Source organism: Hibiscus syriacus, unplaced genomic scaffold (assembly GCF_006381635.1).
Source record: "Hibiscus syriacus cultivar Baekdansim isolate YM2019G1 unplaced genomic scaffold, ASM638163v2 tig00111238_pilon, whole genome shotgun sequence".
NCBI lineage: Eukaryota > Viridiplantae > Streptophyta > Magnoliopsida > Malvales > Malvaceae > Hibiscus > Hibiscus syriacus.
This window is the reverse complement of record NW_024063030.1, coordinates 1,429,722-1,448,455: the sequence shown is the minus strand read 5'-3', so window position 1 is coordinate 1,448,455 and position 18,734 is coordinate 1,429,722. Positions and strand designations below refer to the sequence as shown.

Below are 18,734 nucleotides of genomic sequence, written 5' to 3'. Positions count from 1 at the left end.
GACTAGGAAAAGCATTTCTTTGTCAGGACATGATATCGTTTAGACAAATTTTAGCATACTTCAAGGTGAACTTGAACCTTCAGTGTCCATTAATGCATCAGGTGATATGGGGGTAGGGTGGCATCCAGAGCACCAGAACCCCTCAATAGGAGGACTTTTGTATAAGTATGCATGTGTCTTTAATCAGATTTTGTGTATTTTTCATTTCTACTTTCCATCCCTGCACAATGGTGCTCTTAAACTTCTAGTTGGTGGAAGATTCTGATTGCAATTCATTCATTGCTAACGGAAGTCTGGAGTTTGATAGCATCTCAACATTGTCTTTAAACATTTAATGGTTCTATATACATTTAATGTACGGCTGTTTTTTTCTCCATTTATTCAAGTTAGATTATCTTTTTTTTTTTTTTGGGGATATCTGTCACTTTTGTTTCAAAGGATGGAGAAGAAATCCCCATTTGTATTGAATCAACAAGCATCAATTCTCCTTGAGTTATTGTTTTGGCATTAATTATTGCATATTAAATTCCTAATAATTCATGCGACTCTGATTCTATACATCAAATGATATCAAAGGTTCTATGGTCATACTTGCATCCGCTCCTTTTTGAACTTGTCTTGAACCGATGTTCAGAATATTTCTTCATTTATTTTATTTTCATCTTCCAATTGATATGACAAACACAGGAAACCCCTAAAAGTCCTTTTAAGGACATTGAAATTGAATGACTCTATGATGAATTGATGATTATTTCTACTTCACTTATTAACATTTATTGTTTCCCTTTTTGGCATCAGCTGATTCTTTTCTGAGATGCACATTAATAAGAAAATGGTATTGACTCTGTGAACATTTTAATTTTGGTGAATATAATCCTGACTGCCATAAGGGCTAAATGCTTCTGCAAACCAGCTTCTCTTCCTCCAAGAATTCCATCCCATTTCTTCACAGATTTCATCACTGTGATTGATGCTAAACGTCGAAATGCAGTGCCTCTTGTAGAACCTAGTTGTTCTCCTCGACACCTGCATTTCCTTATGTATCTGTTCCAGCATGTTTTCCGCAGTCGGGAGCTTAACTTTTCATCCACATATCGAGCTAGCCACATGCTACGAAGCTCCTACGTGTGAAGATTTGCAACGCTTTCGATATAACCCACGAAAGCCATGTTCGGTATCAACGGGTGGATTGTGCCCCTGTCAAAACAGTAATTAATCATCAATTAGTCTTGAAAAATCTTGTCGGAAACTCCCAAACTAAGCTCTTTTTTACTACGTTCTTTTACCGATACAGGGGAGTGATTCCAGAAGGATGATATTCTATTAAACTACAGAAAGGGTCTGGTAAAATAGTTTTGAGTTTCTTCTTTCCATCATAACCAGTCGCGAGAATCACAACATCGGCCTTCATTTTAGTTTTGTCATCGAACTCAATCCCTTCTTTCCAGAACCACATTCGATGATTTTTTGAAAACAATGTTTCCCTTGTCAGCCTCGGTGAAGAAATTTTCAGGCATGATGGCCATCTGACACGATGCGTAATCTTTTTCAAATGGGTGGTCTGGTTTCAGTCCATACTTCTGTAATGGAAGTTTCCAAAGCAAGTAGGATTCGACGAACTTCGAAACCCCTCGCCTCTGCCAAAAGAATTTTTTTTTAATAAAGATCGGTTATATAGCACACCATGTGCGTGTAATATGTAGTGTCCTTTAAGGGCTTTAAGAAACGTCAAACTCACCATGGGAGATAAGAGGTAGCAGAGCAGGGTCCTGAGAATGCCTTGGTTAGGCCTTTCATGGAGGAACTGAGAAGATCTTGTTGAGTAGAACAAGAAGAAAGGCAAACCCACACCCAATAATGCGGAACAGTCCAGTGAAGTGTCCTTACTACCATGGTGCACGGCTGCCCTTCAGGCCCTTCAAGTCATCATTTGAAATAAATAAATCAAACCCATGCTCAATTCGACCTTCCTAACGTGGAAAACCATGCAAAATTCGACCCTGTATCACACTACTGCTTACATCTTTATTATATTAGAAAAACATTAATTAATCTATCACTTGGTTAGTGACTATCAAGATAGAGAAATGTACAGTGCTTAATGAATATTCGAAACTATAGATCAATTACTTTTTATATTAACCATCTAATTTAATAGATAAATTACCTTGGTTTTCTTCTGCGCACTCGACGGCAAGATCAATGGCTGATTTCTTGTAGCCAATGACTGCAACTTTTTTCCCTTTGAGTAGTTGAGTAGCAGCATCCTTGTCCAGCTTGCAGTAATCAAGGGAATGAAGGACCTGCCTTTGAACACTTCAGGTCCTTTGTTGTCTGGGAAATTTGGAATTCCGGGTATATCCCCATATTTTCCAATGCATACAACCACAAACTCAAACGCATACCACTGAGAGTAATCAAGCATCAAACCATGGATCATATCATCAATTAACCCTTTTTAATTCGTTGGTTTAGTGATTAAAAGCAACAAACATGAAGGTTTTCTGAATTATTCCTTCTCACAGCAATCTGCCAAACAGGGTGGCCTGGCAATGGACTCACATATGCCCCAGCATTTGCAGCAAGCTCGAGTGATTCATGGTGACCAAAAAACCGGAGCTCCATCACCTTTGAATTGAACTCGACAAACTTCAAAACATCAAAGTGTTTAGCATATGATTCCGAGTAATCCACAATCTCAACATGAGTAGGGAAACTGGGATCATCTCTGTTAGGCCATGGGAAATCCGAGAACTCATAATCCTTACGAGCAGATTGTAACTTAGTAGAGTTATAAGCACATGATTTCCACACCCCGCCTATGGAATCCGATGCCTCGAAAACGACCGAGTTGTGGTGAGATAGCTGTTTAGCAGCTGAGATGCCACTAACACCAGCTCCAATGATGGCAATCTTGGAGACGATAAAAGGAGGGGTTTCATGGTGAAGATCAGCCATTGAAAATTTTGAGTCTTTTGGAGAAAAATGAAGAATAGGTTGGAGAGTTTGAAGGTGATGAAAGCTTTGAGCATTTGCACGTTATATATAGTTGCATGGAACCAGTGAGGCCATTGCAAAAGCACGTGAATTTGACGTCAGAGTTCGGCATAGAGAGAGAAAGAAGGGCAGACCAATATTCTATTTCTTAAACATAATAGAATTTTCAAAAAAGAAATATTTATTACAGTACGATCTTTAATACTTTTAATTATAAAGCATTATATATATTTGATGTTAAATCCGATTAAATCCATGCATTATTTTAAATAAAATTATTTGAATTCAGATTATTTAAAAATAATGATATTTCTTATTAAACTGTTTCTTGAATTTTTCTATTCATTTGTTAAATTCTATGGTTTGAGTTTTTTTAAGATACAATGAACCTAACGAATATGATTACATAAGGGTTCAACTTTTTAAGGGTTACTCATATACGGCTTTGAGTTTTTTTAAACGAATATGATTACATCTATTTAATCATTATAGTAGCTCGGTTCGTACTCTACCGGCATGTTTAATCGTATAAATTATAAAAATATTATTTATAAAAAAATTAAATCTAAAATATTGTAAATATTTAATTAAATATTTCATTATAAAAAATAAAATCGCCAGGGTTGAAAAAAATTATAAATATATTATAAAACTCAAACGTACAACAATAAGATTAATAACTATAATTTTATTTACCAAGTAAAAACAAATAAACACATAATAAAATTTAACGAATATAAAATAAAAAAAAATTATATATATGAATAAAAATATATTCACATAAATCATTGTCATTTAGTATAACATTTATTATAATATCAAATATTATTCATAATAGTAAATTTTAAAATTGTAATTAAAACCTCTAATTATATTTAATTTAATGAAATTCGTAAATTATAGTAATTAATATACCATGATTGTATACATTCATATTGGATTACAAGAGAGTTTCCAAACAGATGTTAACTAATATATAATAAGGGATAAATATATGATTTTACGTTAAATGAGATGAATTTATAAAATTTTATGAGATAAATATATATTTTGACAGAAAATATATAAAAAAGAAAAATTTAAAGGGTCGACTGCCTCTGTTCACCCATTCCAGATCCATCCATATATGTAATTATATTTATTATTGTTAAGGGAATAATTAGTACGTAGTCGACTCCATGGATTCTATGGGAGGCGGCTTCTCCCCGCGGATTAAGCTCGACATGGTTATTGTGCGATAAGGCAAAAGAGTTTGACTTGGACAAGATTGGCTTCACATATTGGTCCGTTTGAGTGAGCTCCATTACATGGTTTTGTGGGTGGCTTGCTTCTGCGGCAGCCAATTACAATCCCACATCCACATACGTGTGAAAGGAAGCGGTCCAATTTTGAATATCAAACGACCGTGGAACATACAAACATGAGTGGTTGGTTGCCAAGGGTTTGAAACGAAAAATCTAGAACTTCTTTCAGAGCTACTTCAAATAATTTTTAGTGTACGAAATTATTATTTTAACTAAAATTAAAAATATTGGCTGACAGCCCATTTTACTTGTGGGCTGTACTCACAGATCAGAACTACCATTACTTTGTTTTTTTTAGATTGATGTCCAAGCTTACCTTTATCTAATATTTTGGGCCCAAATTTGGATTGTGTACGGCTTTGTCACTATTTTATCCTCTTCCCATTGCTTCAGTTGTAAATTTAATCGTGCAAAATAATTTTTTTTTAAATAATAATACTTTTAAGTTTGTTAATAAAATTTTCAAAAGAATTATATAAAAACATGACACGTGTCAGATAACTAATTTTTTTAATGAATGTGAGTAGCCACATACTTAAAATTGTAACGTTAACAATATTAAACACCTATATTGATAAAAAAAAAAGTACACAAATGGTCCCCCAACTATAGAGTAATACTTTATCGAGTCATCGACTATTAAAAGTTACAAAATGATATTTCAATTATATGAAAATATTTTGTTGAGTCCTCCAATTATTAAAAATTACAAAATGGTCACTTGACTATTCATATGTTCCAAACTCGTCCTTTTCGATAAAAAAAATTAATGTTCTTTTGAGGTGAAAGTTAACTTGTTGACTTAGATATGATAAAATTATATTTTAATGATGTCTACTGATACTATCATTGCTTTTAAGCATTATCTCGATGACATAATGTTTAAAGTATTGGCTTGACGACATAATGTAAACGGAGAATCGATCTACAAAATATAGCTCAAAAGATTCTAGAATTATATTTTATCATATATTAGTCAAAAAGTTTACATCTAGCTTAGGAGGTCACTATTCTATAACTTTTAATAGTCTGAAGACTCAACAGAGTAGTATCCTATAGTTGAGGACAATTTTTACAACTTTTATTAATTAAGAAACTCAATAAAATAATATCATGTAGTCAGAGAATTATTTGTATATCTTCTAAGAAAATTAAATACCTAAATAGCAAACGAGATATAATTTGAATAATTCTTTTATATTAAGGCTTAATTTAATTGTGTGAACTCCAAAAACTGCCGCCAAATAAATTTGGCATTAATACTAGTAATTAAGCAAGGGAGACGTGGGGTATTGGATTTTTATTGGCCTTGTATATTCTGCTGCTGCAAAACACCAAATAATCACCACCAACAGCTGAAAGTCACAACCAATTATAACCCAACACCTGTCTAGTACTAACCTCAAATTCGGGATGGATCTACCTAGAGCATATTAGCATCTTCGATTCCGATTCTCAGCATCTCGAATTCTTCATCAAGATCCCTACCCTTAACTTGACCCATCTAACGGTCCATATTTCCTTATCATATACCTAACCCCTTACCGTTTATAACATTTATAGGCGCTTCAGATTGTTTTTCTCACAAACCACTTGAACAAAATGGACCAGTTGTCGGATTCTCGGCTCGAAGCTTTAGCATTTAACTACCTAAGTTTTGGGATCTTCACTATTGTTAATAATCTATGGACGTGGGTCGCTATCATGACGGCGGCGGTTAGTTTATGGAGAATCAGAGCCGCCGGCGCCGCCACTTCATCATATTCTGTTAAAAGTCAGGAGCAGTGCCCGTCAACATCCGTTATTGGTCGACCGATTCCCGAAGTTAAAGAAAAACTGACCGTTTCACCTTTGGTGTCAGCTCCAGCTTCCGTTACGGAGACGCGTGTTTCGCGGTTCGTTTGCAATGACGGGGTGACAAAAAGTGGGAAGCCCAAGTTGACCGTTTATTACGAAGAGGACATCGACGGTGAAACGACAGATACGGAATGGAGTGACGGTGACGGGTACTGTACGGAAGGGAGTCGCGGCGGGGAGTGGTGGGAGAGTTGGGAGGGAGTGTTGAGGTTTAGGAAAGGGGAGACAGGGTGGTACCGTTATCAGAATTTGACGGCGATAAACGGCAACGTTGTTCGGTTATGGGATGATTCATGTAGAAGAGGAATGTACAGCCGAAGCTGTTCTGTAGGGTAGTAGGTGTTTTCTTAAGAAATACATTTGTACTTTAATCATTGGCTTAATGGCTTTTGGTTTAAGGTTGTGGAAACATGTAAATGTATTTATCCGACAACAATTAACAAAACCAAGGCAAAGGCAAAGGCTTTTAGCAATTGATTCTTGTTCGTAGTTTAATTTTTAAATATTAGTGCTTAAAACATGAATAAAAAAATGAGCAATGAATTTTATAATTTATCTTGAAAAATATTATATCAAGTGAAATTATCTAAAATATAATAATCAGCTTCATCTCGTTGTTGATGCGAACAAAACCATGAAGCTTCGAGCATGCAACTCAAATGCATCTCATGAGTTATATAAACCGATTAGAACTAGAAATGGATAAATCGCATTCATCTTAAAATTTATTTTAAATATAATTTTATACTTTTTTATTAATAATCTATTAAACAACTATCTAAGACAAAACTATATGACTGTTGTAAGCATCGCAAAACGAGAAACACAGCCTGCATTTTGCCCCCACGCCGTTGGGAAAGATAGTAGAAGACTTTTAGGTATACAGTAATTGAGTGTATACTCAATACGTGGGGGAGAAAATAAAAAAATTCCCTCCCCACGCTTTGCGTCTTTATCCATATACAACGGTTCTAAAGCTTCCACGCCGGGTACCCACGTTTTCATCACCGAAAACCCCGGACGCATCTCCCTCTTAATTTTCTACGTGGCAGTTTGTCAAATACCCACGCGCTCCCTCCGCCCTGCCGCCTCCCACCTTTTTTACTATTAATGATAAACCAACAAAAATTACTCGGGAGAAGGAAAATGGTGAGGCCGATAGGAGAGAGGGATGATGACGGAGGCCGTTACAAGGGTGTACGGATGAGGAAGTGGGGGAAATGGGTGGCGGAAGTACGGCAACCCAACAGCCGAGGAAGAATATGGTTGGGTTCTTACAAGACATCGAAAGAAGCGGCGAGAGCTTACGACGCCGCTGTTTTCTGCCTGCGGGGGAATTCAGCAAAGCTCAACTTTCTCGACAATCCTCCGGATATAGCGGACGCTGTTGATTCGAGTAAGGCTCAAATCAAGGAAGTGGCTTTGAGGCAGGCGGGTCGGGGTGCTGAAAAAGAAGGGCGGTAATTCACGCGCGGAGTGCTATTTCGGCGGTGTTGGTTTGGGAGACAGTTCGGGCCGCGCTTATTTTCGCCCACCAGCTGTTTAGACCAGTGTTTTAAAAATCGGATCGGTCGGTTCGACCGGAACCGTTGATTGGTCTGGTTCGACCGGAACCGTTGATTGGTCTGGTCTATTCTATTTCGGTTGAATCGGTTTTAGTGAACCGCAAGGAACCGTTAGAATCAGCTTTAAACCATTTGAACCGGTTTGAACCGTGAACCGGTTTAACCTAATTTTTTTTACCTTTTTATTAAATATTTTTAGTATTTTTATTTAATTTTTTAAATAATTATGATGTCGTCCGATTCTTACGACCGGTCTGACTGATTCGACCGGTTGAACCAATAAACCGATAGCACGGCCGGTTCGTAGACCGATCCAACTCTGAAAATCATGGTTTGGACTTTCTAACCCATAATACAATATTTCTTTTTTTCAAGTGGAAATTTTGATGGGTATAAAAAATTGTTATGTTTGTAGATGGGAAGATAATGTCAGCTTTCTATAACTGATTTTCTTAGCGTTTTCGTGGTTCAACTATCTATCTATGTTTGCATTGAATTCTCAAAATATGTTTTGATATTGAGATGCAAGGAGAGTTTTATGTTGCAATCAAATTTATAAATTTTATTATGATTAAATAGAAAATTTTAGATGATAAAAATATATTTTTAATAAAAATTATAAAAAATTAAAATATATAATAATTTAAAATTTTAAACACGATTGTTCCGACCCTCCTCTTAACATGGATGGATAGTTGTTTTTGGTAGCCCAAAAAGAAGAAAGTTGGAAGTGAGTGAGTTGTGATTGAGTGGTGGGATTGGAATTCAATATTGTATTCATCACCACTTTTCCAGTATTTTTTAACTAAAGTAAACCCTTGGATTGTTTTTTCCAAAGGAAAATTTTACAACACACATCGTATATCGCAATGTATTATTAAAAACTAACAAGCTAACTGAAGTAACATACATCCTTTATATACACTAATAATGTAACCAACTTAAACAACTAACGAGCTAACTACTCTAACAAACTGGTTAACATCTTACTTCCTCAACAGTATCTCCCATCGTAACATGATCGTATCTTCATTGCAGACAAAGTCGATCGCCCTGTTAGCACGAGTATTTACTTCTTGTTACCGTCCGGGAATGTGTGTCACCTTCATCGTATACCCTGTGCTGAGACCTGGCATTTTTATTTGGGAGAACCTCTTACGGTAAAGGCCTACAATTGACCTTGTTCAAGCCATAACAGTTCCTTTTTAATCACATGGAGCTGATATATAACTTGAAATGTTATAGAGTTATGTCAAAAAGAAATGTGAATCATATAGGAGCTATAGTCTTTTGGGAGTTAAATTGCTGTTCTGAAGCATACTTGAAACAGGTACTGGAGCTGGATGAGAGATGGGCAAGTAAAACTAACATGTCTCGGGCCTGATTTGCTGAATGATCAAAAGTTGCAGTATACATTGCCTCCAAATGTTTGGTTTGCTGCAAATCCGACGAAGGATTTCCACATTTTGACTGAAGGGGTGGTGGCGAAAAATGAACCGAGGGATGCCGAGAGTCATTACTCGCTCGTAGGATGCACCTGCGCACCTGCCTTCCAGTTCCAAGACTTTGAACTTGCAAAACGTTCGGAACTTATAACTCGATTTCCCAAACAAAGCATCTCCTTTCTTACTCACTTGCCCGAATGAAATGAAGGTTAATAAAGTACCACACTCTGATAATGGTTTCAGTAATTGAAGTTTCAGCCAATACTGTAGCTCACACGAACGCTTTAGGATGTTCCGTACCTAGTACCAACTTTCAGATCTCTGATTCCTGTATTGTTACTACTTTTCGCTTTCATTTACATCCATTGTATCTTGGACTCGAATTCAGAGATTATGAACTTGTATGGTGTTCATGTCATGTTACTGTTGTACCATATTATGTCAAAAAACTCATTTCCTAGTCTTTGATGTACCATCAGATGCACTCAGCTATGTATGTTGTTTTACAAGCAGGTAAACCGGTGAGAGAAAGCCTCTTGCAAATGGAAATTCCCACCTAACCACATATAACCACATATGACATTATGAATGAAGCTTACAATACTTTAAGACCGAAACATTCATAAACCTCGAGCTTGCTTTACATCATCTTTCATGGAAGACGTGGAGCTCATTTTAAAGCTCAAGTATTTCTATAGCTAATTCTTATTTTCTTGACCAAAATCTCTAAACAAAGCGCAAAGTTTGAACCTTTGAACTTATGAAAAAAGGAAAAGAGATGAGTTGAGGGTGGTGAAAAATTCCTCTTAATTCTCCTGTATGACATAACTAAAAATGAAGGGAAATCAACTTTATTTTCACAGATAGAACAATTACTTATAGAGACTTTACTCATTTGGTTTAGTTTAAAAAATCTCATTTGATTATGCTAATATATTATCTAACGGTTTAACTCTCATTCATTGACTCAAATTTCGAGTCGTTATATATATCTTATTTTCTATATACTTTTAATGAGTAAATCATGCAACTCTAGTATGAAAATTTTGTTCCGGATTGATTAAAGCAGTAACGGATCTATAAATTTAAAAATAGAGTAAAAATTCAATATTCTTTTTTTTTTATAAAATATATATATATATATATATTTCTTTTTTAAATAACATATATACAATTATTTCTCTTTATCTGTCCATAACATCTGCCCTGAATTAAAGATTAAAAAATAGTTGTCCCTTTTTTCTATATGTATGGGGTAAGGGGAGGTAAGATAATAGGCTGGCTTCCAACACCAGGTTAGGAGCAGCTTCCGTAAGAGACTTCCAGATTATGAAATGCCCTCCATGAGACTCGATCTCACGAACTCAAAGTTAAGAACTTTATGCTCTACCAACTGAGCTGGATGATCATTTCGAATTAAAGATTACTTTGAAGTATATTATCAATTGCATACTTTATGTCAACACAATTTTATCACGTAACTGATAAAAATTACATATCAACAATAACTTAAATTTTGAAAATATCACGGGCAAGAACAAAATTTTTAAAAATACATGTGTTGATTTTTTTTTTGAGATTTAGATTATTTGTTACGGTACACATAAAACTCGTTATGCTCTCATAACAAGTTTATAAAATATATTAAAAAATTTAACTCGTCAGGTAAATTTGATAAAATTTGTATGAAACTCATTATGAGTCCATAACGTATATTAATTATTTTTTATATTTTATAGAACTCCTCAAGATAACATGACAAGTTTCAAAAATACAATAAAAAAATACCTATACCCTAAATTAATTTCTCAACATATTTCTTAATTTTTGTTGTTGTTTGGATTATTTGTCCAACAAAACCAACAATAACAGTATTTAATAAATTTAAATATTAAAACATTAAACCCAATCGAATATAGTTTTATTTTATTTTTATTTCTTATAATTTGTACGTACCGCATTACTTCTAAATTCACGCAAAAGCCGCCATACTATCAATCATTTGATGGTTTAGCAATCATGTCAACATGGAAAGTACTTTGATCTAATCACCCTTGGTTTTAACTTTGATCAGAACCTTAAATCTTAATTTTTTTCTTTTGAATTTATTAAATGAAATCAACGATAAAAATATTATTTTATTTAAAAAGTTTAAGTTTAAACAATTATATTTATATGGTAAATATTTATAATTAACAATTAAAAATATATTGAATATATATTATCTTATAATTGGTATTAATTATTTTAAAAAAATTACGAGTATAATAATAAGGTTCTCATTCAATAAAAAAACAAATTAAAAAGCCCCACACCTTATACCCTGATTTGATCTAAAACCCATGAAACAGCCCACAAACGCAGAAAACACAACAGTTTCACGTTATGATTTCTCTCTCTCTTCATCTCACCCCCGTGCTATAAATCTCCTTCACTCACCTGTTCCACTCACTTCACCAATTAAACAGAAGTTACACAGAAGATCTCAAGCATCGAGAGAAAAAGACAGAGCATTTGATGTCTGGTTCCATGAAATGGGAATTTCAGGCTCAGACACTCCAAACCCACCGAGCAAAGTGACTGCCCCGACCGAAACCCATTGCGTTAAATGCGAGTGCGGTTTCACGGAGGAATGCACCGTTGCTTACATCACGCGTGTCCGGAACGTTACCAGGGCCGTTGGATTTGCGGGTTATGCGTCGAGGCGGTCAAAGACGAGGCTCTGAGATCGGTGACGCATATCTCCACAGAGGAAGCGTTGGAGCGACACATCAGTTTCTGCGAGAAGTTTAGGGCGTGGAATCCTTCTGATAAGACGGAGCACCCCATTTTTGCCATGGGAAGGATTCTTCGTCGAAGCCTGGATTCGCCCAGAGCTCTTAGGACTAAATCGAGCAGCGTTTTGCCTGGTCATCTTCTTCGATCTGAAAGTTGTTTCTCAGCTCTGGAGCGACACATCAGTTTGCTGCGAGAAGTTAGGGCGTGGAATCCTTCTGATAAGACGGAGCACCCCATTTTTGCCATGGGAAGGATTCTTCGTCGAAGCCTGGATTCGCCCAGAGCTCTTAGGACTAAATCGAGCAGCGTTTTGCCTGGTCATCTTCTCGATCTGAAAGTTGTTTCTCAGCTCTTTCTATCTGATTTATTTCTTCTCAAATTCAAGTTCAAAAGGTAGTTTGGTTTGGTTTTCTCTTGATTAAATATAGCCTTTGTTCTTGTAATCCATATTATTGAATGTTGATGAGCATGTGACTAATTAAAGGGGTTTGGTTTTCTCTTGATTTTGCATATTTGGTAATGAAAGCAAATCTCACAGCATGTGATTTAAGAACTTGTGGCATAAAGGGGAAGAAGATGACACACAATAAAATTTCCTGGCAGAAGAGTAGTATTTTGGTTTTCTATATTATTTTCCTTAAAGATTGTGTTCTGTGATCTCATTCCATACCATAATCAGTCATAGTGCAAATGTGGTGCTGATTATAATAGCCATCTGCAAACGAAACTGTTTCTAGTAGAAAACAAGAAGTTTCCGGATATATGTATTATCTCTTGGTTGAACTCTTCCTTGATTGGCCATTCATTTGCTGGATTCGTCCAGATTTCCTTTCATAATATGACTGGACAAGTCATGATGAAGCAACTTGGAAATACAGTTGCAGACTGAGTAAAACATGTACAATCAAATCAAATAAAAAAATAAAAATAATCTTGGCCTTTCTTTTTCTTCTCTTTTGCAACAATTGGATCCATTTTGGGCCTGGTATTTTTTTAATAATACTTCTCCCTAAGACCAATCAAATAAGGTGTGGCAGAAGAGCACTAGGCCAGGTTACCTTACATCTTTAAGATTCACTAGTCACTTCTGTTTTGATATTGGAGTTCCTTTCTGCAGTTCCCTGGGTTATGGGCACTTGCTTAGAGGTAGTTCACATTCATAGAGAACAATAGAATGATTAGAATTTAATAATAACATAAGAGAGTATATAATAGTTATTTCCAATCAACGATATCTCTCCTCTGGTACCATACAAATAGTGTTCTGTAGGAAAGGCATGTTTTCTTTTTTCAGTATTAAAGGGAAGACATGTTCTTTTCATTATTATTAAGGGAAGACATGTTTAATCCATGAGAGGTGTCTGATAGGGATGTAGACAGGACTAAATCTGATTCTATTAGGTGAATTATTGTAAATAAAATGAGTTTCGGTCTAAGGGGTCGATTTTTATGATATAAATTCATGTCGGTTCAATTTAGGATGAAAAATATATGATCCGACCTGACACGAAAAATATATGATCCGACCTGACACGAAAAATATATGATTGCTGTTGGGGGGAGGCTAATCCAGCTCAATGATTATATGTTTCTGGAATATTAGGGGCTTCAATAATCCCCTGAAACAAAAGCAAGTTTTTGCTAGATTGGGCAAACTCAATGTAGATATTATCTGCCTTATGGAAACTCGAGTGAGGACTGTTAATGTGTGCAAGTTGTTGATTGTTATTCCTTGGATTGGAATTGTTCACAAATCACGAGTGTTTGACAACGGTAGACTGTTGATTTTCTGGAGGAAATATTTCTTCTCAGTCTGAAAGTTTTTGATCAGTCTTTATCTTTTGTTGGTGATATGGGTGGCCATAGATGTGTTATAACTGCAGTCTATGGCAGTAACAGTGGTTCTGACAGACTGTGCCTCTAGAGGCAGCTGTAAGAGGTGGAAAGCTTGGTGGGGGAGTCCTCCTGGCTAATAGGAGGTGACTTCAATACCTTCATTAATGCTGAAGAAAGCTCAGACTTTGAGAGGCTTGGGCCTTATTACATTGCTGAAATGGAGGCTTATAGGAGTTGTTTGTTTTCCTTGGGGCTCTTTGACCACTCCTATGTGGGTCCTCTTTTCACATGGTCTAATAAACAAGAAGAGAATTTCTTGGCGCGTATATTGGATCGAGTTCTTATTAACTCCCGGTGGCTTGAAGATTTCCCAAGTTCTTTTGTTGAGTTTATAGCTTAGGGGGTTTCTGATCATTGCCCTACTATGATTTCTTTTTTCAAGGACAACCAAGCTGACAGGCCCAAACCTTTCAAGTTTTTCAATTGTTGGGCTAATCATGGTGATTTCAAGAGTGTTGTTTGTTCAAGCAGGGTAAAGGCCAAAAGATCCCAGCTTGAGAAGATGCAACTTGCAAATCTTTCACAAGCTGGTTGTCATTTTGTAGAGGAGAAGATTATTTTTAATGAACTTCAAGAGCTTGAGGTGGCTGAAGCTTCTTTCTATAAGCAAAAAGCCAAGTCCATTGGTTGAAAGAGGGTGACAGAAAATACAAAATTTTTCACTCTACTATAATGAGGAAAAGAAAGAGAAACACGATTAGATTACTCTATGCTGAGGATGGTTCTCGGTTGGATTCTTTTGATGCAATGTCTGCTGAGATGTTGAGATTTTGTACTGACTTGCTTGGTTTTGAAGATGCTGGGGTTAAAAGTTGTGGTGTTGATCTTCTCAAAAGTCTGTTGGGGTATGAGCTTCCTTGTGCTGCTGTTGCTTCATTAGTTGAGGAGGTCTCTAATGAAAATTAAAAATTCTTTGTTCAGGCAAGGTAACGAAAGAGCCCTGGGCCAAATGGTTATACGGCTCATTTTTAGATGGCTTGGGATTGTGCAGGATGATTTTTGGCTGCTATTAGGGATTTTTCCAGTCTGGAACTCTGCTACCTGCTTTCAACGCTACATCAATTACCTTGGTGCCTAAGACTCATAATGCTGGTATGGCTAAAGACTTTCGTCCCATATCTTGTTGCTCGGTTGTCTATAAAACCATCACTGGTATCATTGTTAAATGGTTAGCTAGTTACTTCCCTGACATGATTTTGCCAAATCAATCTGCTTTCATTAAAGGGCGTAGTATTGTCGATAACACACTCTTAGCTCAAGAGATTGTTAGGGGATACTCCCGCAGATCACTTTCCCTAGGTGCACCCTTAAAGTTGATTTAAGAAAGGCTTTTGATTCTGTTTCTTGGGACTTCTTGATGAATGTTCTTGCTTTCTTGGGGCTTCCTGAAAAGTTTAGGGATTGGATTTCTGCATGTGTCACTGGTGCTAGATATTCTGTGGCATTTAATGGTAGTTTAGTGGGTTTTTTTAAAGGGAGAAGGGGAATTAGACAGGGTGACCCACTGTCCCCTTATCTCTTTGTTCTTATTATGAATGTGTTGTCCCACTTGTTAAATATTGCTACCAAGGATGGGCTTATCCGGTTTCACCCAAATGTAAGCGTGTTCTTCTCACCCACCTCAGCTTTGCTGATGACTTGTTAATTTTTGTCATGGGACGAGACTTCTATTTGGGTGTTGTTAGTGTTCTTGAGGCCTTTTATGAGTTGTCTGGGCTGCAGTTAAATGCTGGAAAACTGAGTTGTTCCTTGTGGTGTACATAAGGATGTTTTGAGAATAGTGCAGGCTATAACTGGATTTAATTTGGGTAAGTTCCCTGTTAGGTACCTTGGTGTGCCATTAGTTACCAGGAAACTTACTGCTAAAGATTGTCTTCCTTTGGTTGATAAGATTAGAAGTAAGTTGTCTTTGTGGTCCAAGCTGAGGCTGAGTTATGGTGGCAGAATGCTTATCCAATTTGTTTTATTCAGTATTTCCAATTATGGTGCAGGCAGTTGGTAGTGATGTCATTAGGCAGGTTGAGCAACTTTGTATGCGGTTCTTCTGAAAGGGGGATGATACTCCTACCAAGGGGGCTAGAGTTAGTTGGAAGCAAGTCTGTTTGCTGAAGTCTGAAGGTGGTTTGGGCCTTAAAAGTCTGGGCTGCTGGAACAAGGTTTGTTGTTTTTTGCTGATCCGAAATATCCTTGCAAATGATGGGTCCCTCTGGGTGGCCTGGGTTAATGAATATGCCCTGAAGGGGGCTTCTTTTTGGGCGGTTGGTTATAAGCCTCAGTTCAGCTGGATCTTAAGGAAGGTTTAAGCTTAGAATAAAGGCTGCTAGCTTATTTGACAGTGTAGTTGACTGAAATTTGGTTAAAGGTTATTGGGTGTGGGAGAAGTTGAGGGACAAGAGAGAGAATGTCATTTGGGAACACTTACTTTGGTTTCCTCTTCATATCCCTAGAATGTCTATTGTTGCTTGGATAGTTTTTTTGAATCGCTTGCCAACTAAGGATAGGCTTATCCATATGGGGATTGAGTTAGATGGGTGTTGTGAGCTTTGTAGTGATGGGGGAAAGCAGAGATCATGTTTAATGATTGCATTTTGTTGTTGGTCTCTGGAGTAAAATTCTGCAGACTTGCAGAATTCCCTATAGGGTGTTGTGTTGGGATGATACCTTGGTCTGGGCTGCCAGCAATCTTAAGGGGAAATCCTTGCTGGTCTGCATTCTGAAGCTAGCTTGGACTAGTCTTCTGTACTTTGTCTGGGAAGAACGTAATCTCATACACTTTAGAGGCTGCTTTCGGGCGATTGATGAGGTCTTTGAGGTTATCAAACGGACAGTCAGCGTTAAGTTGCATGATTGTAGCGTTAACAAAGCTGATAGGGTTAATTCTCAACTTTGCCTTGACTGGAACATCGGCTAGCTTGATGTTTGCTTCTGATCTGTTGGTCTCTTGCCTGTAGACATGCGAGAGGTCCCTTTGTGGTGGTTGTTTGCGGGTTGTTTTCCTTTTCTAATTTTGATGTTTGTTGTTTTGCTATTTACTACTTGCTGTTTGCTTCTCTTTTAGTTGTCCTTCTTGAGTTGTTTTGCTTAGGTTGCTTGTAGGGTGTTGTTTATTTTTGATTTGCTTTCTGCAGTTGTATTGGTATTTGCTCTTTCTTTGGGTAATAAAATCAAATTATCCAAAAAATTATATCCCTCTCTATGTTATTCTTTTTTTTTCAACTTACTCCTTATTTATCAAGTAAAATTAAGAATTATATATTTACAATATATATGCGTCGAGTAATGAGTTTTATCTTAAAAGACGGACCAGGTAAAGTCACCTAATCAGATTGAATCGAATTTTAAATGAAGAATAAATTTTTATCAAGTCATATTAAAAAAAATGGTTGTCCCTTGTTCCCATATGTAATGAGGTAAGGGAGAGGTAAGATAGTAGGCTGTCCCCAATACTAAATTGAGAGCTGCTTCCGTAGGAGACCTCCAAATTATGAAATGCCCTCCATAATAATATCCTTAGGGCTGATTGTGTTTAATTCTGTCATCACGCTATGCTATAACCCAACAAGTTGCCAGTTGGCGAGGTAAATTTGTAGCTATGGAGTTTTCTAACATTACTCTGGTTCTGGTTGGATCTTTGTCTCATTTTCATTGGTAAGAAACTTCGAGAAAATCAACTTAAAAACTGGATTTGTTGTGTATATAGAAGGGACAATATCTTTTCCCTGTATCGTCAATCTTGGCCTCAAACTTGGGCTAATAATTGAATGAGCAAGTTGAGATTTTTAAGGAAATCATACCTATTGGGGTGCGGGTTTTTTTTATATAATTTGAACTATTGTTTATTAAAATATAACTTTTGTTCAAGTTTTTATTATAAAAATTAAATTACATAAATAATCACAACTTTTTTCTCACTTATAGTTTGTTTATGGAAGTTTAAGATTTTTTAATTTAATAATTAAGCTTTTGTAATTGTTCTTGTATCTTTTTTTATTAGTTTTTTAGATTGACAAATGTGTCGATCGTTGTTGTCGACATCGTTAAATTCAAAATTTTAAATTGACCTATTTTGATCTCATCAATCTAAATTTAGCTTTTGTTTCATCCAATTTCATTAACCTCAACTAAATCCTAAATTCCAAATCACAATCAAACCTTAAACGTCGTAACTTATTTTCGATCATAAATTTCATTTTTGCCCTCAGTGCTATAGTGGTTGAATGGAGAATTATGATGATCAAAAGGTGAACAACGATAAAGAGAATAATATATCTCAAAATCAAGGTGATTTGACAGCCAGATGCTAAGATCAGTGAAAGAGAAGAATTTTTTTGAAGCTTTTGTGGAGTTTTATGAGAAACTAAACCGAAATACTTGTAAAGAAAGAAAATGTGAGCTAAATGACATTATATTGGTAGGAAGTGATGTCGGACAATGGTGGTTCAACGAATTGAAGTTGTCAGATGACATCTTCGTGGAGCTTGAGGTGTTTTCTAGTTAAACGGACTTTAGATTTATGTTCATAAGGGCTCGCGAGTATGGTGAAAATTTTTGAGACTCATCAGCCTCCATTGTCGGTGGTAGTCAAAACGACGACCAATACAGTGGTCAAAATCTGAGTATGATTCAAACTAAGAGACAAAGAGAGAAAAGCATGAAGAAATGAAGAGATGATTTTTTATATGGATCTAAAATGACTTTATTTTTGTATAAATTGTCATGTCATAATGTAGTTAATTATTTAATGTCAGAGTAACTAAAATAGAAACAATTCGAAAGTCGAATGATTAAATTAAAAATAAATAAAATTTAGTGATCAAAATAGGTATGGAAAGAAAGTTGAGTGATGAAAAAAATAATTTACCCTAAATGAATATTGATTTAAAGTATATCCA

General features: G+C 36.0%; 4 protein-coding genes and 1 pseudogene across 4 annotated transcripts; 4 read left to right on the top strand and 1 right to left on the bottom strand.

The window, feature by feature from the left end:
* Positions 1–644: 644 nt before the first annotated feature.
* Positions 645–2,958, bottom strand: LOC120156948 (annotated as a pseudogene).
* A 2,945-nt stretch (positions 2,959–5,903) lies between these two features.
* On the top strand, positions 5,904–6,494 carry LOC120157221. Its single transcript, XM_039168433.1, has one exon. The coding sequence runs from the start codon at positions 5,904–5,906 to the stop codon at positions 6,492–6,494; it is 591 nt and encodes a 196-aa protein (XP_039024364.1).
* Positions 6,495–7,279: 785 nt separating this feature from the next.
* Positions 7,280–7,637, top strand: LOC120156959 (ethylene-responsive transcription factor ERF017-like). Its single transcript, XM_039168224.1, has one exon. The coding sequence runs from the start codon at positions 7,305–7,307 to the stop codon at positions 7,620–7,622; it is 318 nt and encodes a 105-aa protein (XP_039024155.1). The 5' UTR covers positions 7,280–7,304; the 3' UTR covers positions 7,623–7,637.
* A 1,081-nt stretch (positions 7,638–8,718) lies between these two features.
* On the top strand, positions 8,719–9,414 carry LOC120156913. Its single transcript, XM_039168183.1, has 2 exons — positions 8,719–8,883; positions 9,054–9,414. Exons 1-2 carry the CDS (start codon positions 8,741–8,743, stop codon positions 9,367–9,369), a joined length of 459 nt encoding a protein of 152 aa, XP_039024114.1. The 5' UTR covers positions 8,719–8,740; the 3' UTR covers positions 9,370–9,414.
* A 2,120-nt stretch (positions 9,415–11,534) lies between these two features.
* LOC120156938 lies at positions 11,535–12,566 on the top strand. Its single transcript, XM_039168205.1, has 3 exons — positions 11,535–11,961; positions 12,148–12,339; positions 12,473–12,566. Exons 1-3 carry the CDS (start codon positions 11,777–11,779, stop codon positions 12,489–12,491), a joined length of 396 nt encoding a protein of 131 aa, XP_039024136.1. The 5' UTR covers positions 11,535–11,776; the 3' UTR covers positions 12,492–12,566.
* The last annotated feature ends 6,168 nt before the right edge of the window (positions 12,567–18,734 follow it).